General features: G+C 42.1%; 1 protein-coding gene across 3 annotated transcripts in view; it reads left to right on the top strand.

Moving 5' to 3' along the window:
• Positions 1 to 23,051, top strand: part of LOC135495768 (short transient receptor potential channel 4-associated protein-like) — a 390,467-nt gene that overhangs the window by 237,747 nt on the left and 129,669 nt on the right. For all 3 annotated transcript variants that reach the window (XM_064784679.1, XM_064784678.1, XM_064784676.1), the window contains 3 exons: positions 8,733 to 8,793; positions 13,764 to 13,822; positions 14,570 to 14,625. In XM_064784679.1, coding sequence (XP_064640749.1) covers positions 8,733 to 8,793; positions 13,764 to 13,822; positions 14,570 to 14,625 — 176 coding nt within the window. The remainder of the gene's footprint in view (positions 1 to 8,732; positions 8,794 to 13,763; positions 13,823 to 14,569; positions 14,626 to 23,051) is intronic.

The raw sequence follows: 23,051 nt of genomic DNA, 5'->3' as shown, positions 1-23,051 counted from the left end.
TGACAACTTGATTACCTAATCAGGCTAGCAACTGGCTTGTTAGAGCCAGGCGGCGGGTTCAGCAAAAGTTGTGATGTAGATCAGGTTATCTGTACATGTCATGCAATCATAAAAGCAGGAGGGCCTTAATTAATTATGCACACCTTGAAGTAATGTGTTTCATTCACTATGGTGTATTGTGTGGCTCCGAATTGTGTCAAGGATAGCACAGAGAACAATCGAATGACGGATGGGACCCATTTTCATGAATTTCCAAAGCCAGTTGAACGAGAGAGGAGGAAGCTGTGGATTCGGAAGTGCAAACGTTTGGAGTGTTGGAAGCCTGGGCCTTCGGCCAAACTTTGCAGTGATCACTTTATCGATACGGATTATCACATGAAGCCGGATATCTGCATCCAACTGAATATTAAATGCCACTTGTTAAAAACAGCTGTTCCAACCATGTCAATTGCATTTAATGCCCGTGGCTGCTGAGGTCGTTTGTTATACATAATGTGTAGGCCCTATTGGGGCCTGTGATACCGCATAGTGTCTTCTTGTGTTCCAGCCATAGCAAGGTGACAGCGACACAGGTCAGTGTCAGTGACAGCCACTCTCAATGACAGATTATTGTCATCTGACATAGGCCTATCTAACGTTGCACGGCATTATATCGTCACGTCAAGATGATTGTGCATAATACCGTCACTTTTCAATAGTAGTTCAGCGTCATGACATAACTGGTGATACAACACAGACGAGGCGAAACAATATTGTGCAACATTAGTCTGTTCAAAAATCATACATGTTATGCATCTGCAACCGTCTATCAATGTCTTCTTTGCTATATCGGCAGGTCTGCCATGCAAATTGATTAACCACAAATTCTTATCACTAGATGACCTGTGACTCTGATTTTGGGTCCGGTCTGATTCTTAACTTGGCCTCCAGGGGGCCAAAACCAAAAATTTGAATAGTGCCATTTCTCGCTTATTACTGATTAGTTTTTGGTAAAACTTTTATGGTAGATATTCTTAGCAAGGATACATCACATATGATACAGGTTTTTGATTTGACCTACTTGTCAAGGTCACAGAGGTCAAATGGTCTAAATTGGCCATTTGAGCGTAACTGTGGAACGTTTGTTAACCCCTAAGGCTATGAACTTGAGACTTTGTACAAAGGACCCCCTGACCTCTGACCCTGAATTTCAGTTCGGTCTGATTCTCGAACTGGTCACCAGAGGGCCAAAAGTGAAAACCTAGAAAGTGTGATATCTCGCTTATTAGTGATTTGTTTTCAACAACATTTTTATGGTAGGTTCTCCTAGCAAGGATACATCACATATCATATGAGTTTTTGATCTGACCTGCTTTTCAAGGTCACAGAGGTCAAATGGTGTAAATTGTTCGTTTGATTGTAACTATGGCACGTTTCTTAACCACTAAAACTATGAACTTGAAATTTGGTACACATTACTCCCTACGTCATTTTACCTCGGACGCCAAATTTCGATCTGGTACTCAACTTGGCCACCAGGAGGCCAAAACTAAAATAGGTAAAAAGTGCAATATCTTGTTTATTAGTGACTTGTTTTTGATGATATTCTTATGGTACTTACTCCAAGCAATGATACATCACATGTCATACCAACTTTGGTTTGACCTATATACTATACATGTACAATAATTCTTAACCTGGATGAATTCCAAAGCACCAAATATCTATACAGTGAGCACAATGGCCCCTGGCTGTTTCATTACCCCTCAGCTCAAATGGGCTAGAGGGGTATTGTCGTCACGTGCGCCGTCCGTCCGGGCCGGCAGGCGGGCGTCTGCTACGTGGTTTCTGTCGATTTCTAGGATATCATATTTGGCAATCAATTCAATTTTTGGTATGTACATTGGGGGTGACTAGAGAAAAGTTCCTTTCGAAAAACGGGCTTGTTCCGATTATCCATATGGCCACCCGGGTGGCGTGTTTTAAATTGGTTTCCGTCAATTTCGAGGAGAACCGTTTGTCCGATCAAATTCATTTTTGGTATGTGCGCTGGGGGTGACTAGAGAAAGGTTCCTTTCCAAAACCGGCTTGTTCTGATTCTCAATATGGTCACCAGGGCGGCGTGCTTGAAATCGGTTTCCGTCAATTTCGAGGAGAACCGTTCGTTCGATTAAATTCATTTTTGGCATGTATGTTGAGGGTGAGTAGAGCGAGGTTCCTTTCGAAAACGGGATTGTTCCAATTATCAATATGGCCACCAGGACGGCGTGCTTGAAATCGGTTTCCGTCAATTTCGAGGAGAACCGTTCGTCCGATCAAATTCATTTTTGGTATGTACATTTGGAGTGATTAGAGGAAGGTTTCTTTCGAAAACCAGCTTGTTCTGATTCTCAATATGGTCACCAGGGCAACCTGCTTGAAATCGGTTTCCGGCAATTTCGAGGAGAACGGCTTGGAGGATGGAATCGCTTTTTAGTGGGTGTAGGCCTAATGCAGTTTTGTAAGGGGAAGGTTCCTTTCGAAATCAGTGCGATTCGAAATTCAATATGGCCACCACGCTCACATTCTCAAAATAGGTTTCCACAATTTTAATTTCCATATGCCAACTAGCCACTCCACTAAACCAACTTCACCATTATCTCACCTTCAACCTTAATAGGCTGAGGGGTTATGCTCGCTTTGTGATGCTATTTTTAGCTCAGCTGACTAAGTCAGCCGAGCTTTTCAAATAAGTTGTTCAGTGGCGTCCGTCTGTCCATCCATCCATCCATCCGTTAAACCCATGGTGCACATTTTGTAACCGTATGACCTAGGGACTTCAATTTTGCATTTCTGGATACTTCTGGTCAAACTTTACTTTCAAAACATTCGACCTACTTCCTGCGAGCAAGAGTGCATGAAGGAAACTGGCCTATATCGGCCTAAGAGCAGCAAAATTAGTCGAAATATGCTCTAATATTAAGATAAAATTCTTGAAAATCTATTTTATTGAGAAAAAGTTCGAAATTTTAACAGGAGAGGGCGCTACCTGCCTTTTAATTTTTTCTGCCGATTCAAATTCCCGCCCGATGACGTCAGCCATCAATGAAGTCTCCTATTTGCCAGTTCTCAAAACATGGCAGCTACACAACAAAAGCAGTAGCTCCAGGAATAAATCACTGTTCACTTCAGCTTCGTAATCGATTGTACCCCCACTTTATTGTGTTTTGTGTGGTGTTCCTATTCAATCAACGATGTAAGGCCTTATTATGTTGGTTTTAATTGAGAAGGTGCGTTATAAGCGGCGTACGAAATACCGAAGCGGAGACAAAATGGCGGCATGTTGTTTACGCCATGTGCAATAATCTTGGAGCTCAATGACACTCAAGTACCCAATTTTCTGCTTAAAAAGTAGTCTGGTAGGCGATATTATCACTAGTTCGTTTCAGTGGTAGTCATAAGGTCTTTAGGGACTTAATTCAGAAATTAGTTCTTGAAAATTTGGCCACATTTCTGTGAAAACAATATCGGAAGTGCATGCTCTGTTCGCGATGACATCGCCGATGTATTTTGAAGTGGAGAATTCCCACAGTATGTACAGTGAATCGGCATGATTCTGTTCGCCTATTATGTTTTAGTTCTACGATTCTTTCATGAGTAAAAAGTAGACATTCTAAGCAATACAATAATGTCACTCCCATAAAAATTGATTGGAAATTGAGGGAGCTACGGCATTCTGTTCGGCAACTGGCAGCGCTGAAAAAATACATTGCATACTGTACAATACCAAATGGCACATTTTAAAAAGCGCTCATTGGACAACGTAGGGAATCACCGGAATGACGTCATCGCTGGTCTAAATAGAAAACTACGGTGGCGCAGTAGAGCACAAGAAAAGGTTTAGCATTAACTTCGTCATGCAAGCTTCAGCAACAAAACGATTTCTCATGAATGATTTATTTGATCATCATCAGCTTGTTTCCCCTGATAGATAAAAAAATGATTTACAATTTCCATCAAAGTTTTCTATTTTGTGTATAGTCACATGTTATTTAACTGGCAAGGAGCCAAGCAGTTTTGAATATTCGCGGGAAAATACTTCGTACTTGTAAACGAGGCTATGACAATGAGTATCCTCATTCATGGCATAAACTTCATGTTTCGGTAAATATTTTCATACGATAATTACACCCAAATTATGGTCAGGATTGAGGAATGAACAGTGGCATAATTATGTCAACCAAAAACATTGGTACCGTAGTGAACGCAAAAGGATATCAAATACCATGGAGCATGCCATTTTCATGCATAATGAACTAAACACCGGGAAGATATTAATGATATTAACTCAGCTGAGCACCAGGCCCTTGGGCCTCTTGTTGAATTTGGTGCCTGTGATCATGTGACACAATAAGAAATACAGAGTTCCTGTCATCCACGCAAAAAGTCGAGAGTCTGAAGTTACAGATAATGAACTACAGAATTACTTACGCCATTTGTTCTTGGCCAGCAAAATTTTCTCAACACAATCACATAGTACGTCATCAGACCTAGTGATATTCTACTTAACACGTCATCATCCTGTGTGTATGAGTTTGTTCAGGGCTGTGCAGTATACACTGCTCCGTTTATTAGTGCATTACGGAATTTGAGAGGAGCCATTTTTGCCTGCCTGAAGATTATCTTGCCATGTATTAATGATAGGAAGGGTTGCAGTGTTTAGCTACCTCTCACTACTTAATTATATCATGTTAACTCCAATCTCAACCACAGAAAAACCGGTGTTATTCGTGCAAAAGGTGTTTTGACGTGCCTAGAAGCGGTGTATCATTTAAAAACCTCACCAACACCATATTGTACGTCAATTTTACATATGTTTCACCATTGCACATGGGAGGCTGGTGTTTCACATACGAAAATAACATGGGGACAGGATTTGTACAGAAGGTCCCAAAAGAATAGGAACTGAGGACCAAAACTATCAATTTGTAACGCATTCATTTGGCGCTACACGATATCTTCCATCGCCAAATTGACACGTCCACACCACGCCCTGTGTTTTTTTAAACACTTTTTCTTGTTATGGTAGATACTCCCAGCCAGGATACATCACATATCATAGAGATTTTGGATTTGACCTATTTTTCAAGGTCATAGAGGTCAATTGGTGTAAATTGGCTGTTTGAGCATAACTGTGGCACGTTTCGTAACTGCTTGGGTTATGGGCTTAAAACTCTGTACACAAGACCCCTAGGTCAGGTTACCTCTGACACTGCATCTTGGTCTGATCTGTTTTTCTCGACTTGGACAGCAGGGGGCAAAAAGTGAAAACCTAGAAAGTGTGATATCTCGCTCATTAGTGATTCGTATTCGATAAAGTTGTTGTTGTTGGTACTCCCAGCAAGGATGCATTACATATTATACAGGTTTTTGATTTGACCTACTTTTCAAGGTCATAGAGGTGAAATGCCGTGAATTTGCTGTTTGGCAGCTTAACTATGGCATGTTTCTTAACTGCAATGACAATTAAGTTCATATTTGTTGCACATTATCCCAAAGGTAATGTTGGCCTAAGTTCAGTCTGATTTGATACTAGTAGTACCTCAGAGTCTTCCTCGGTCATATCTCAAGGAACACTCATTGTCAATTAAGTCGTTACCTAAATACCAGTGAGCAGAATGACCCTTGGCCTTTTAATTTTACCTACTTTTCGAGGTTCTTTGATACAGGTGAGCACATGTTCCCCGGACCATTTCATTTAAAAGTTTTTATACAGTGTGGTCTTCAAACCCCTATCATCAATAATCTGAAAAAGCCTATTACTAGCACTCTGCATGAATGCTTGTTCGAGCAAATCACCAATACTGCAGATTTTAGCAAATAACAATGAGGAGCAACACAAATTTTTTTTCAACTCATTTTTAGCTCAGCTGACAAAGTCAGCGGAGCTAGTCAAATAGCTATTCGATTGGTGTCCGTCCTTCCACCCATCCTGCCATCCTTCCATCCAGCCATCTGTAGACAAAGTTGGGCATTTTGTAATCATACAACCGAGGCACTTCAAATCTAGTCTTGCTTATAAACACCACAGAAAATGTTGCTTACGGAAAAAAATTTGGGCGATTCGACTCAAATTCAGCTCCCCACGGGGCAAAATGCGTAAATGAAAAAACAATTTTTTGACGCTCTATTCCAGCAGATAAAAGCTTGAAATAAAGTTGAAAAGGTCTTCATGATACAGAAGTTTTGATATAAAATAGATTAGTGTCGATTTATATCACCAGTTGGCGGTAGTGAGCAAAACTGTTGTTTGACCCCGGATGACCCCACTTTAAATTTCCCGCCGCGAACTGACATGAAAACCTCGAACCAGGGAATACCGGACTGCTGGTATTGCCAGTGCATCCACTGTATGAACGGCTCGTCTGGGATTAATTGACCACTGCGCGGTCGAGGTTACCTGGAGTACTATCATCAAGAAAATGGCGGTGACCTTTTTATTTCTACCGGAGCGATGATTTTGTAAGTGACAAATTTTCTTATTTAAGCCTTTACGGAAATGTATTTTGGTACGAAACTTCACACGTTTACAGAAAAGATCAACGAGAATGTGTTCAAATGCCCTCATAACGATGAGTTCAACGGAATTTGGTCAAAACAACCTTCGAATAGAGTCAACTTTCTTTGCGAAATTGAAGCGACGACCTCATTATTTATCGTAATTTATGCAGATCTGAGTCCAGCTGATGGGTGATGTTCTGATTTGTGTTTAAACTATTGGAAACTTCGGAAATTAGTTCTATTAGTTCTACTATTCTGCAGGAGTATATTATAGCCATTGATGTTGACAGCTAAAAGCACGAAAACTTTGTTTATTTATCAAACTGTATCGAGTGTTATCGAATCGAATGGATGTGTCGATCGTCGGGGCGGATTGATATGTGGTTGTGCGTCCAAGGCGATTAGGTCATTCAGTTAGTTTGAGAAAGATCATGATCACGAAGATGCGTGTTGTGTTATCATAACCGGAAAATAAGTTGAAGTTATTAGTAGTACAACGATTCTTACATGAGTAAAAAGTACGTTTTACGCAACACAATAATGTTACTCTCATAAAAAAACTGTCAATTCTCCTTACCACTCACAGAAGCCAAGCCATTGCTGTTAAGTTATGCAGGGGCTTAATCAATTACCTGCACTCCCTGTGGGGTGAATAACATTACCTTTTAAACAGCTGGCTGTAGGGGGATGATTGGAACAGCCGGTATACCTGCTGACCTGCTGAACCCAGGTTAATGTTATTTTCAATCCACGATTGCAGGTCACCTGATTTTCGAGATTTCGCGGGAAATGAAATTGTAAACAAACGCATGTATGCAGTTCAAATGTAAACAAAAATGTATTTTTGGTACTTTTGGTTGCTGGACTTGGGTTTTCCCGCAGTCAGGAGCTGGGGTCAAATTGGTGGTCTATTGTTTATGGGTGCTGTTTTAGTCAGAGGTAGTCCTTGATTATGAAGGGATTTTCAAATTAAGGTGACCATGGTCTTTTTATGTGCTCACCACAGCTTTCAATACTTGATGTATCTGAAGAGGCGCGCGGAACCTGACATGGCCTTACCAAGGAGCTGCTCACGGTGCTGAACTTCTAGCTTGCCTGTCGACTAAGTGCCTTTTTGGCCGAGACATTGCTACATGTAGGAGGAGCACGCATTTTAAATGGCCTATCTGGGATCTCCTTCTTCTCCTTATAAAAAGGGGCATATTGCTGACTAAGGCATATTGACATTGCCTCATCATCTCTATCAGACCAATTGATATACTTTTATAATATGCACGCATACATCACGCCGTTTCAGGGTAATGTCTGTGGACAATTGGTTTGATTAATTTGTCTCTTCGATATTGCTCCTTTATTGCATTAGATTTTCATCGCAATTCAATCTATTCAAGATATAGCCAATTTGAACCTGTCTGCGCCAAGGATAGATTGGTTCCCGATCAACTCACTAGGGGTACGCAGTAGAGCACAATGTCATGAAAAATGACCCTTTGTATTGTAAATTCCAATCACCTGCAGGACAGGTCAATTTCTCTCAATGAAATTAATTTTGTTGACTCCTGTAATCTCTACCTTATTACAAAAAAAAGGCAGTGGTGTTAGTCCCAAACTGGTAATTTCTATTTATTTTGACTTCTGTTAAATCAGGATACCTCTCAATTACAGACAGCATTTTGTATCCTTGTGCTGTACAACCCAGCCTGGACATACCACAGTTGTCCATGGAGAAGTCTCATCCTCTCTGACACTTCTTTTCTGTAAAGCTACCGATACAACATACTGAACTAGGGATATCTTCCGTTGCCTCCTGTAATATTTACATACCATGGCTGATTAGTTCAATCATATTTCATCCAGCTGGCAGCTCTGCATTGAAAATTTTAGTGGTATAACGTGTTCTCTTGACCTTCAAACAGTAGTATAAAGCCGATATTTACTACTTTGCACCATCAGTCCTATGTTATTAGGTCATCCAGCTGAGCGCCGGGCTCTTGGGCCTCTTGTTATTTTAGAGACAAGCTTTTGACCTTAGCGATGAAGACCCGCTAGGGTCCAAAGCTTGTCTCGAAAATACAAATATGTTGATCAAAAAGATGATGTTACCGCTCAAGTTCTTTTATTCATCTTCGCAGCAATCAACATGTCTATATGGAATGTCATATTGACAATCAGGAGCAATAGGGTTAATGTGTGCCAAATGCTTTTTCTTTCAGTCATAGAAGTAGTGATAGACTTCGATTACGTGGACATAGTACAAGTTGTGAGTGTAGCCCTGTAAGTATATTTACAAAATTGTGTTAGGTTTCGGAGAAAAGAAAAAAGAAATATATATCAGTTATTCAGAAAAAACTGCCTGTTTTTCTGCAAGTTGTAAGGGATGGACCCACAGAAAGTATCTAAAATCAGTGCGCATCTTTGATTATATGAATATCGCATGTAAATTCCAGCAATTGTATGTTTTACATGGCCATGAATCATGAGAGATATGTCAAAAATATCCGACCAATCCATATTAAATATATGTTTTTATCCAAAATTTGTCATGAGCAGGCATGTAATATCAACAACTTGATCACTATGCAGTGTGACCGTGTTTCCTTATTATGCCCCCGCTCAACGAAGTTGAGATTGGGGCATTATGTTCATGGCTGGTTTCCGAGTGCGCGTCCGCGTCCGCGTCGGCACTCTATTCCGCTCTATAACTCAGGAACCGCTTGTCCGGTAGACTTGAAATTTTTATGGTGTGAAGGCCTAGGGTCTCGAAGGTTCCCTATTGATTTTGGGCCAAAGCCCAAATCCAAGATGGCCGCCAGGCCACCATGTTGGTTTTTTACATTCCGCCGCCTAACTATAGAACTGAGTGAGTGATAAACCTGAAACTTCTGTGGTGTGATGCTCTAGTGTAGGGGAGGTGCCCTATCGATTCTGGGCCCAAACTAAAATACATCATGGCTTCTAGGCGGCCATCTTTGTTTTCGCATTCTGCCTCATAACTTGAGAACCGAGGGAGTGATAAACCTGAAACTTCTGTGGTGTGATGTTCTAGTGAAGGGGAGGTGCCCGACCCAAAATCCAAGATGGCCGCTAGGCCACAAACTTGATTTTTGCATTCCGCCCTATAACAGTTTAACCCGAGAACCATTCCATCTCCATTGCACTTTATTCCGCTCTATAACTCAGGAACCGCTTGTCAGGTAGACTTGAAATTTTTATGGTGTGAAGGCCTAGGGTCTCGAAGGTTCCCTATTGATTTCGGGCCAAAGCCCAAATCCAAGATGGCCGCAAGGCCACCATATTGGTTTTTTGCATTCCGCCGCCTAACTATAGAACTGAGTCAGTGATAAACCTGAAACTTCTGTGGTGTGATGCTCTAGTGTAGGGGAGGTGCCCTATCGATTCTGGGCCCGAACTAAAATCCATCATGGCCGCTAGGCGGCCATCTTTGTTTTTCGCATTCTGCCCCATAACTTGAGAACCAAATGAGTGATAAACCTGAAACTTCTGTGGTGTGATGTTCTAGTGAAGGGGAGGTGCCCTATTGATTTTGGGCCCGACCCAAAATCCAAGATGGCCGTCAGGCCACAAACTTGATTTTTGCATTCCGCCCTATAACAGTTTAACCCGAGAATCATTCCATCTCCATTGCATACTGTGATTGGCGGAGATTTCAACTACAACCTACTCAAAGAACATCTTCAAGTGCCGGAACACCCCCTCCATTCATTTCAACAACTCATCAAGGAACCTACAACACTCAACTGCACACTGTTAGATCACATCTATATCAAGTCGCATCCTGATGAAATACATGCAGGAGTGTGCAGAACATACTACAGCTACCACAACCCAGTCTACTATACGTTCAATCAGTAATAGAGTGGCCACTCGGCATCCCTTGGAAGCAACTCCTCCACTTCGACCACTGCCTCCACAGCTGCTACCAGAACACCAGCTACGATGCCCATCCAATTGATGTTCCTCAACTCCCACCTCAGCCCAACACACCAACCCACAAATTCGGCTTCTTCCATATAAAGCAATGGCGTACGAATGCCCAAGAGCTGTAACAAGCAAACCGTTTCCACTGTGACGACTGCCTTGATCCACAGCTGCTCTCCGAACACGGATTACGATGCGAATCACCGCATTAAGACTGATTACTCCACCAAGGACACTTCTTTCCACTGTAACCACCTCCAGAGCTGCTCTCAGAACACCAGTTACAGTGCTCATAATCAGTCCTTTCATGGCTGATTACTGCAACAAGGACACGGTTTTCACCATGACCACTGTCTCCAAAGGTACTCTCCAAACCCAACTTACGATGCCCATCATCAGTATTTCATGACTGGTTGATGAAAACTTGTCACACTACATACCGTATTTATGCGCATTTTAGCACATGCGCTTATAAACAAAAATCACTTGTTTAAGGGTATATTTTCAGCCTTCACTTTGCCCGATTATAAACGCATGTGCTGATATTTTTCGGAGACGTCATCGTCACTGCATCGAAGGGAGGCTGCATGACTTCTAATAACATGCTGGAAGAATGCATGAACAAACTGTCACAGTCCCGTGCTGCATGCTTCCATGTTTAACCCCGCTAGTACTCTAGCATGTTAACTCTGAATACCGCGCACTGCCACATGAAAGATGAAGAGAAAGACACTTTTAAGCAGCAAAACACACAACTGCTGTTCATTCCAGGTGGAATGACCCCTCTCCTGCCACCAATCAACACGCACATCAAGAACATTTTTGTTCAATTATTAGCGCACTGCGCTTATACTGCGCTTATATTTGAATTTAACTGCACCCTCAATTAGCGCGTGCAGTGCGCTAAAATGCGCATAAATACAGTAAGCAGATTACTACCAGTATAAGTACATAAATTCATTTCCTTCAACCTACCCAACATTAAAAATATGCCCACTCAGCGGGGCATACATTGCGATTCACACGAATCGCGTTATGTCTAGTTTCTTGTAGTGATTGATAATTGGTGACATACTCTGTGTTTTATGACTCAATTGTACTCCTAAAATCATATGTAGACCTGCCTACCCTGTACAATTTTGCGTATTTTGTGCGATAAAAGTCCATGATCTTACCTTGTACAATACAACCATGTTAGTGGAGGCTTTGAATACGATTTTATCATCAAAACGATACTATTTTCAAAAATCTGTTTTTGTGTATTGTTATTGTTACTTCCTCACTTCCCAGCCCAATTAATCATTTTCAATAAAACCCTTTTGGCCAACCAAACCAACACGGGTTTGTTCCGATTACAAATGATAGTTCGCATGCACTTACCAGCTCACTGCGTAGTTGTTTACTACAGCGCCATCTAAAGAAAATATTTTTGGCGAATTAATGTGTAGTCTGCTATTAATGTCCATGCACTGCGAATTCAATGCTGATGCATATCGTGTTGTTTTACAATGTCTTTTGCTTACTAACGATTAATAAATTTGTATATATACATTATCAAGCTGCTACCCTTCTACTTTCTATTATTCTGACAATCCTTGCAATAAATATGCAATCCCAGCTTTCTGTACACTCAAAAGCCATGATGGTACACTTTTTATCTTACTGTCAGAGCAGGCTCTTATCGACCAGCTCCTCCAACTCCCTGCCGTTGGGCATCATTATGCGCCCCTGACCTTTCTAGGTGAGTGAGCAGCTCCACCCGCGTTGTTGAGCCACCTGTATATTCAGGTGTGCTCCCCTCCCCCTCCGGGGTGTGCGGCACGGTTGCGTCTTTTGTCGTCCTTGGTTGTGACTGGTACATCCGGCTACTCTTCTTCGTCCGCGGTTAGCCCAAGGCACAACCAGCCGTGTGCCTAATGGCGGGCAGCACGCCCGACTCCTTGTCCCTTTTTGGGGACTACAACATTGTTGATGGCTTCCCCTGGTCGTGCAGGGCAGAGGTTCATCTCTCCGTCCCTGTTGGTAGGTGTTCTGCAGGGGCTCAGTTTTAGAGCACTATTCGCGGGTGAGGGACTCTCGTGTCCCCTGTCTCCCCCCGCTTTCGGTGCGGTGAGGCCCACCGTTTCTCCAGTGCATTGTCCTGTCTGGCCATTCAGGGTTTACGGACGGGGCTTTCGCTCAGACCCGTCGGCCTTCCCTCCCATGCCTGCCTGATGCAGGCCATTTAAGACCCTCAGCTTCAGCATTCCGCCTTTTACCTTACATCTTGTCAGAGGGAGATGCTCCAGCTCCTGATGGACCTCCTGGAAAATAAAAATCTCCAGGACCAGTCCACGACGCGTCAGGCTGAACGGCCGGTGGTTTTAAGCTTGGTCCTCAGCCCGGTCAACCCCGCTCTCGGTCGGGTTCCCTTTGATCTTTTCGGAGATGCCGCCGAGCAGGTACCGGAAGCGGTCCTGGACTGGTTATTCCAGTCGGTCCCCGGCCCTGATTCGAACCTCTAACTGGTTGGATTCGGCTCTCAGGGATACAGCACCGTCCTAAGGGGGTCACAGCCCGCCTAGGTCTCGACATCGCCATCAACTTGACCGGGAACCTTGACGCAGGCAGGGAAGCGCTTCATGACTGCTTCCCTTCTGAGCCTTGCGTACTGACCCGGTTATTATTGGTCTCGCCGTCTGGATCCATCCCGGTTTCATTGTCACCTCTCAAGGAAGACATTCAACTCACTGCGTTGGTCCTCCCAAAAGGCTCAGGCAGTGCAAGTAGGTTTCGATATAAAATTTGAATAGTTTTGATTGATACTACCAGGTGGTTTGATCCCACCTCAAGGCTATTTTTTTATCTTTTTATTTTTTCATTTTTCTCATTTGTTTAATACATTTCATTTGTTTATCTTTTTATTTTTTCATTTTTCATTTGTTAATTTTTTTATTTGGCAAACGGCCCTCTTTGAAATCATATTTTGCCATTTTAAAGCTATTGGCTGTAGTTAGAGTGACTAAATGGTTGAAGTATCCAATAAGTCTCTATTATAAATCACCCTGGTTTTCAATTTGACCTAATCTTCATCGTTATGAATTTCACTAATAATCCGCACGTTTTGTCATTCTGGCCTGTTGTTACTTTGTGTTGTGCCATACGTTATTGACGCAGTGCTACATTTTCATGCAAATCAATGTATTGATGTCTCCTGGAGTGCAGACCGTCTATGCTGTGTTGTGCGGCCTCATGGATAATGAGACAGCCACCTAGTTATCTGAGATATATTTTTAACAAGTGCTTTGTTTTTGTTATTCTTTCAGGAAGTAGCGCTGAAGATCCAGTTCCTACGTCTAGTTCATGCCTTCTGTGACCATTCAGAGTAAGTGATCACACGTGCACTGTCAATTTAATAACTGAGCTTAACAAAATGAAAAATGTACTCGTGTTCTGTCACAGAGTCATGCTGACTTGCGGTGGTGAACAGCGATCCTAAGGTCTCCTCCTTTCACTGCCGAAATCTGTGAGACGCACATTCATCAACAGGTGGCTAATCAAATTGCTTGACACAAAGTTATTGAATGATGGCCTGAAGTGATCTTGCCAACCTTGCTTCATTATTATACAACACTCACAGTACATTTGTGTCAAGTCAGCATATCTGGAATCGCCCTAGCGATAACTACTATCTAACTGCTGGTCTTCCACTACCAACGAGGGCTTTCAGTGCTTGTCTCCTGCAGCACCCAGAAGTGTAATGTTAGAGTTATCACGAGATGGACGTATTGAAAGTAAAGGGAATGCACTGAAATAATGCAGTAACAACCGTTCTCACAGCCTATCGGGGAAGATTTCACTGTTTTAAGTAGTTATTGTGGAATAGACTTGGTTGCACACTGACACCAGTTTGATAAGCAGTTCGGAAAAAGTAGGAAATTGCTCTGTGACGCCACTTAACTTTAGCATTGTTTCTACTCGATGAGTCAAGCTGAGTTCATGTTGTAGCAAAATGTTTACCTGTGTATTGGCTCCTTGGCTCAACAGCATACCCAGAGAGACACGAAGGACTTTTTTTGCAAGAAAGTGCTACAAAAAGTGTTCATAAAAATAGATTCCCATTTGTTTTCAGATTCAAGCACCTACTGCTGACAAAATCTGAATTGAATGAAATCAAGAAAATAAACGGTAGGTCTCTTGATGGATCTTGCTTCCTCCCCAAAACAGAAGGTGATGGGCATGATTTTGGTACACTCAATTAATAACCAAATAGGCTTTAATCAAAGGGCGTACAACAGGCGAGTTTAAAAAACGGCCTTACTGAATAGTTCCTAAATGATTATTTTTTTGTTAATTACAAATTTTAAAGAGCTATTTGTTGTAGAGATTTGTTTGCGAACACTTGTTTGCGAACTGTGTCATCCCCAAAATATCACATCATAATGTTTTCCCTTTTATTTCTGTAGTGGAAGGACATATTCCCAAGATACACAAACTGAAAGACTTATCCCATCGGTCATCAAGGCAATTTGATAAAAATATCCCCTTCTTAAAGGGACAATATAGGCAGCAGCTAGGCAGGCAAGATAAAGTTACATGAAATCGCCAATAGTTGTCTCTCACATCTCATAGTACGCCGAAATGATTCACGCTTGTACGAGGAATACATTTAGTGCTGATTCTGACATGACCCAGGGCCCTTACTGTGTATCTTAGTCACCTGAAGATGGCCAAATTAGCCCCTCTGCTCCTGCCTATAGTCCCCCTAGGGGGTGGTCCGCTATTTTCGAAATGTAATGGATAGGATAAAAAATCATCTAGAATTATTATACAATTGGTTTAAAATGACTTATGCTGCCAGGACAACCACATTAGTGCCATTCAGTAAGCTTGTTCCCACGTCATGCAAGGTGCAATGTTTTGTGAATGTCCAATAACCATTCATAGGCCTAGGATAGAATTATTGGAAAAGATATCGTTAATAGGGAGGGTCAACTATCCATAAAACGGCTCTATCCCCATGGTTTGGTGTTCAGATATTGGGCTCGCACCCGAGTTGGGAACACAGTAGGATGGTGAGAATTAAACCAAATAGTGGTTAATGGACCCGATATGCAATGTCTCAGCCAGTGGCTTGGCAAGTGTATCTACTGTGAAAACATCATTTGTCACACAGGTTTTTGGTTTTACCTAATTTTCAATGTCATTCAGATGAAAGTTCAAAAAATCATGTTTGTTTCTAAGATTTTCTTCCGATTCGTTGTAAATGTAGTGGAAACTGTTTCTTATGGAAAATCAGTATGATTTGATTTGCAGATTCACCACTTGTGTGCTGCTGGAAAAAGAAAAACGATGTCAGGGGGGTTCCCAAGGAAATTTTTGGAAAATTGAAACCCTTGCATGCATTTTCATCGCATCTGAGGACCATTTCATTTTGTTATCTCCCGGCAAAAAGCCTTTAAACCTTTGAAGATCGATCTCGACTTTAAATCCACAAAGAGAAACCTCTCCATTTGTCCAATCTTGACTATTTTTGTCAATACTTACTCAGCATCGCACCTCTTACCTTCACATAAAACACGTAGTACAGCTTTGTTAGACTGAGGTATTCTGAATGACAACGTTGGTACCAGAGTTTGAGAGCTGAGCATAATTTTCATATAGGTTTTCCAGGGTGAAAATAGAGACTTTAAGATCGGCAACTTATAGCAAAACTTTATAAAAACTGTATGCTTATAATTTATGCCAAATACATCATTAAATATGGGACGGATTTTCCCCATCATAAGTTATACATAAGTCAAAACTTCCTGCCTCAATTATAAATCCCAGGCTAGTACGGCTGAGATAACACGGCTTCTACAAGTAAAAAAACTATATCAGCTCATATCTAGTTACAACCGTCAGTCGATAACCACAGACAAAGGAAGAACCCTGTTTTGTGAGTCCAATTTGGCTTCCCGTAGGGGAGTCTATACAACACCGTAGTGTCTGTTGTCGTCGTCCTTGGTCTTCCATGGTCGTCATCGTCTGTATCCTGTTTCAAAAACACTGGCACAATTCTTAACCACTAGAGCTATAAATACCCAAAAGTGTGCCATCTCTCTTATAAGTGACCTTTTTTCGATAATATGTTCATGGCAGGTTCCTAGTAAGCATACAGGGATTATGAGGGATTAGCCGTTCAGTTTGTGTATCTTGGAATTTTTTCCTCCCCACTAAAGAAATAAAAGATGAAAATTGTGCAGCGTTGCTTTTGGCAACGAGACAGTTCGCCAGTAAATATATCTCTATCACAAATGCCTCTTTTAAATTTTCAAATTGACTGAACAATAACGATTTTAGAGCTAAAGAAATATGACATTATTGTCGATCTTGTCTGGTTCTCATCTTTGATGTAGCACCACGGCTTTGCCGATCAGTTAGCGTACCCCCGCCTCGAGCAAGCCGCAAGTCACAGACTGATCACTCAAACGTGTTCAGTTGCCCTGCACAGTTGTTACTGTAAAATGGAAAATATCCGCAGCATAAAATTTTCGTGAATGCCTCACGCTGGACATATTCGCGGCAGAATAGTTTTGCGAATGAATAATTTTTTTCCAAGAAAATTTAAACTCTATTTTGACTCTGAGCTCTTAGTGTAATGGGACTGTAGTGTAAAATGTCCCCTACTTAGCATAATCTGGGCAATAATGAGGTAAAAGTTTGTTAAGTTAGGTGTAAATATGACAAGTACTAATGGTGTGGGGTATACACATAGACCTTTGTTGGGCCAGGTTGTATGCAGTGCCTCTGTGAAAACATGGCAACAATGACATGGATTTCAAGCTAAAAGCAAGAGATTTTACGAGCCTAACCTACTCACGAAAATATTTTGCATGCAAAATTTCTCCGTTCTACAGTATATAGTGCAGAATATTTTGGAACTGTAAAATTAAAATTATTTCTAAATTTTACAGTATTTGTGTTTTAAATGGAATTTCAAATGTTCTGTAATAGTGGATTTAACTGAGAGGGTTTATCCTATGGAAAGATAATGAATAAGTTCATGCATGGAATGAAGTGAACGCCATGGTTCCAAAAACGTGACTAACTATAATTCATAAAAACAAGACAAAAGGTTACAATAATATTACAAACAATTAACATGATTGGTCAATATCAAAGAGGGTGTGATCGTATAGTGATAAAGATTAAGGAAGCTGTCAATCATGACATGAGTGGAGGATTAATACATTATACAAGACAAGTGATTGGCACCAGTTACCACAAATTTAATCCAAAGTTAAATGTCATCGATTTTTGAAAAGAGGGTCACATGTCAACTATGTGTTGCTATGTTGACTATTACAATGTCCGTTGGTTGCGCTTTATTGTAGAATAGGTTTGAAAAGTTTTGTCAGGACTCCGTTAAAGAGGAATGTCCGTGAAAGAGGAATGTCCTTTTTAGCTCAGCTGACAAGCTGAGCTATTCATATGAGTAAATGGTAGAATGAATGTCCGTCTGAGGGTCTGTCTGTCTGTCTGTCTGTCTGTCTGTCTGTCTGTCTGTCTGTCTGTCTGTCTGTCTGTCTGTCTGTCCGTTAAACCGGCACGTTTCAAAACTATGGCGGACAGGCGATAGATTTTCCCTCTGAGGCGTTGAGACCCTTCAGGACTCCTGAATAGACCAAATGTGGGTCCGGCAGGATGAGCGGTTTGGCCACTAGGTGGCACCGAGCGAAATTTTCTAAAAACTTTTCCAGCAGCTGATTTCTCCTTATTCTTTAAGTTGGGGATCATGAATCAAATCTAATCTTATAGAGCAAAGCTTTCTCTTTCATTATCAATAGGCGTGGTTCATGAATTTCTCACCAGGTGGTGTTACTGGCGCAATTTAGTGAGCACCCCCCAAGAAGAGCATTTTAAATTTCGCGCGAGTTATCCCACGTGCAATCACACGTGCAGCGAACGTCATGTCTCGGAGTCTGCGCAGTTCAGACGTAAGGAGACCATGCTATGGAATAGATCGCGTTCTATCAATTCAGAGGTAAGTTCTCATTAAATTCACAATTACATAGGCGATAATATTTGGCTGCTTGTGCTATTGCATGTTGATGAAATTAGAGAAGGCTTGGATTGCTTAATTGGATGTGATTAATTTGAAATAGTTCGTCGACGATCGTTGAAAAACGATCTGCGAAATGCAGCTTGGTCTGAGAAACGATGTCAAAGTCCGGCTCAGTTTAAATCATGGATTACTCAACAAATAACTCTTGTCACATTGCAGAACTAATGTGAATAAACAAGACAATAATAAACATCGTTCTGATATCATCGGGTAAGGTTGCCAATGTACATAAACAGTGTAATTGAGGATCGACTCCGGCGATTTGAAACTTCAACAAACAATAAATGCGATAGCTGATACACACTGACACATGCACACTGTACATAGCACAATGCTTCAAACGGGGCCGATTCATCACTCTTATCACAATGTATTCTCAATCATATCAATGAACTTCCTTGATTATTCGGCCCTAGCGCCTTATCAGTTGTTGTTGGCCTTGTATTTGATATAAAACTTGGCTAGCTTAGCTATCTATCAAAATTAAAATGTTATCTCCTCATCATGTTTTGCAGGAATGATTTGCAGCTGCATTTGAACATATTTGGTGACCACATCACTGATGACCAAGAGAGAGGATCGAGCTATGACTTTGCACATCCCATCGACTTCAGTGTCAGTGTTCACCAGTGCAATCATCAGAAGAGCCAGTCAATTCTAGTATTCAAGTATTTCATTCTGTAATACTTACCTCAAAATTGACTAAATAAAGAAAACCGCATGTGGCAGTTGGTTAAAAAAGTCTATCTGTTTAAAGTTTTTACTTGCTATCAACATTTCAATGGTGGCATTCTGCTAAGGTTTGTTAAGAGTTTCACTTGACTTTAGCAGGGTGTACACTAGTAAAATATTAGCAACATTTTACCAGCATTTTACCAACATTTTACCAACATTTTTACAACAATTTTGCAAGAAGCCCTTCAAGGCCCTACGGTGGCTGGGAAAGGACATCGAAAAAAAAAATTGTCTCGGCGGGACGACTTAATTATCTCGGGGGGGACGACTTAGTAAGTCGGGGGGACGACTTAGTTAGACGGGGGGACGACTTATTATCTCGGGGGACGACTTATTAAGTCGGGGGGACGACTTATGAAAGCGAGGGCGAGGCCTGGCTGTGACTGTCTCATCTCTCTCACCATGTAGACAACTTGGCAGAGCAGCCAAGACTGATTTGGCCTGGCTGTGACTGTCTCATCTCTCTCGCCATATCAATAACTAGGCAGTGCGGCGAAGACTGATGCGGCCTGGCTGTGACTGTCTCATCACTCTCATCATGTTGTAAACACGGTGGAGCAGCCAGGACTGATTCGGCCTGGCTGTGACTTCCTCATCTCTCTCATCATGTTGTCAACACGGTGGAGCAGCCAGGACTGATTCGGCCTGGCTGTGACTTCCTAATCTCTCTCATCATGTTGTCAACACGGTGGAGCAGCCAGGACTGATTCGGCCTGGCTGTGACTTCCTCATCTCTCTCATCATGTTGTCAACACGGTGGAGCAGCCAGGACTGATTCGGCCTGGCTGTGACTTCCTCATCTCTCTTACCATGTTGACAACTTGGCAGAGCAGCCATGACTGATTTGGCCTGGCTGTGACTGTCTCATCTCTCTCACTATAATTATTGTCAACTACGTTGTAAACATAATGCTCAAAATTGATTCATGAAAAAGGCAGTAGGGCAATATTATTATTAAGTTGTCAACATGGTGAGGGCGATGAGGAAGTCACAGCCAGGCCAAATCAGTCCTGGCTGCCCAGTTCATCCGTCTTCGGACTCACGTCTATACTGATGGTTCAGCCACTCAAGCAACAAGAGATGGAGGTGGATGCAAACTTATCAAGTACAAAGACCAGGAGGAGGCCATAGCTTTACCAACGGTCAGATACTCGAGCAACTATAGAGCCGAGGCAACTGCCATTAAACAGGTAGCCAAGAGACTGATGCAGAAGCGACACACGACCAAACGGAACATAGTCATCCTCACTGACGCCCTCTCAGTCCTGAAATCTCTGCAAAGTCCCAGAAAGGAAGATAACAAGGACCTCCTCAAAGCATTGAAAGACCTCTATTCAAGTAGGAAAAAAGTAGTTCTACAGTGGATTCCAACCCACTGCAACGTCAAGGGGAATGAAAAGGCGGACCAACTAGCCAAGGAGGGAGGCAAAAAAGACTGATGCGACCTATCCCTTTCCTACAGCGAGGCCAAAACCGAACTTAAACAAGGATATCAGAAGAAGTGGAAGGAAGAGCATCCTAAACACGATGAAGGAGACTGCTTCCACCAACTGACAAGAAGGGAGCAGGTCCTAATATTCAGATTGCGAACCGGACACAACAGGCTAAAACACCACCTGTTCACTAAATTCTGCATCGGCGAGAGCGACACCTGTATATGCAACCAAGAGCCCATGACTGCTGAACACATACTGGGAAGATGCTCTAGTTTTGCAGACCTGAGAAAGGAGACCTGGCCAGAGGGAGCAAGAATCCATGACCAGTTATATGGAGATCTCCAGCAGCTACGCAGGACCACCGACTTTATAATAAAATCCGGACTGACTGTCTAAAACATGGTGAACGAAAGAAGAAGAAGTCCTGGCTGCTCCACCGTGTTGACAACATGATGAGAGAGATGAGGAAGTCACAAGCAGGCCGAATCAGTCCTGGCTGCTCCACCGTGTTGAAAACATGATGAGAGTGATGAGACAGTCACAGCCAGGTCAAATCAGTCTTGGCTGCTCTGCCAAGTTGTCTACATGGTGAGAGAGATGAGACAGTCACAGCCAGGCCTCGCCCTCGCTTTCATAAGTCGTCCCCCCGACTTAATAAGTCGTCCCCCCGAGATAATAAGTCGTCCCGCCGAGAATATTTTTTTCCGATGTCCTTTCCCAGCCACCGTAAGGCCCTGTGTACACTAGCAACAAAAATTGCAACAAATTAGCAACATTTTTACAACATGTTGGTAAATTGTTGCAAACTTTTTAGTGGGAACAAAGGGAAATAGGTATTTTGGAGGGAAAATGGATGATTCCAAGGAGAGAAGATGTGTTTTGAGTGCTTCTGCAGCAATTTTAGTTGTCATTGTTGAGAGACGGAAGAGGCGGCGAAATAACCAAAGAGAATATAGACTAGGCCCTGGATCAAAATGAGGGTGGATCATGGGGCATACCACTGCCTGTTAAAGGAGTTGCGGCTGACTGACAAGCCGTCATACAAAAACTTCCTGCGAATGGATGAAACTTCTAGAAAAGGTTTCATCACCCTACGAAGCAAGACACTCACTTGAGAGTTGCTATACCTGCTTCTTGTTCAAGTCACATGACCTCAGGTAGATCACATGACGCAAATCCTATTTCTGATTGGCTGAAGGGTTTGCAACATTTTTACAACATGCAACAAAGAATTGCATTGCATTTAATTTGCAACAATTTACAACAATTTTACAACATGTTGTAAGACGCGTTTTGCTCTGTACACACTACGCAACATTTGTTGCAACTGGAAATGTTGTAAAAATGTTGCTAATATTTTACTAGTGTACACAGGCCTTTAGGCAATAATAGAGTTGGGTAGAGCATTTTGTTAATGTTACCCTTTTAATTAGGGAAACTGGTGCCTTCTGCATTAGGTGGACCCCACTTACTCATCTGTCAGACCGGCCTCGCACGTCGGCAGTAGAGTTTAAGGTCCAGTCTGCGAGATTTACCCATTTCTACCCTGCTAAAAGCGAGTGATTGGGCTAGTCTCTCCATGTGATTCAATTCGCATGGATTCTTGTGTCCTGTGCTGAAAGGCTCCCTCCACAAGGGCAGACTACATCCGGTGGCACTAAAGTATGGAAGAAAGACAGAAGACGACCAATTTGCAAAAAGGATCATCATCATCATCATCATCATGGTAACAGCTGAGGATGAATCATGTTGCTGTGTGTAGAATTGATGGTCCAATATAGGTTTGGTTTGCGCACACATTGCAAGGGTGGAGCTTGCTTGAAGTAGATTGCGCCAGTCTACCGTAATTCACTGTTACACATCCAGAAGCTAATATCCTTAGGCTTTGAGTCCTTAGTTTAGTAGAGTTTGACGAGTAATGTAATATATACGAACAACGCAGCAACAACTCAGCTGAGCACCAGGCCCTTGGGCCTCTTGTTACTTTTCTAGCTCTCCATTTGCAGATTGAGTAAAAAGCAAGTGTTCACGAATCCTCTTTTTGGCTCACCATAGGAGAGTCTATACAACAGCGCAGTGTCCGTCATCTGTCGTCGACGTCTGTATCCTGTTTCAAAAACAGTGGCACGTTTCTTAACCGCTAAAGGTATGAACTTGAAACTTTGTACAAAGGCCCCCTCAAGGTCAGGTGACCTCTGAAACTAAATTTCAATCTGATCTGCTTCTTGACTTGGCCACAAGGTGGCCAAACTAAAAAAGATGAAAAGTGCAATAACCAAAATGCTATACTTAGATGGTACCGGTAATTTTCTTTTGTGCCATTCAGCCGAGAA

This window comes from Lineus longissimus, chromosome 11, assembly GCF_910592395.1.
Source record: "Lineus longissimus chromosome 11, tnLinLong1.2, whole genome shotgun sequence".
Classification (NCBI taxonomy): domain Eukaryota; kingdom Metazoa; phylum Nemertea; class Pilidiophora; order Heteronemertea; family Lineidae; genus Lineus; species Lineus longissimus.
This window is presented reverse-complemented; position numbering and strand designations above follow the sequence as displayed.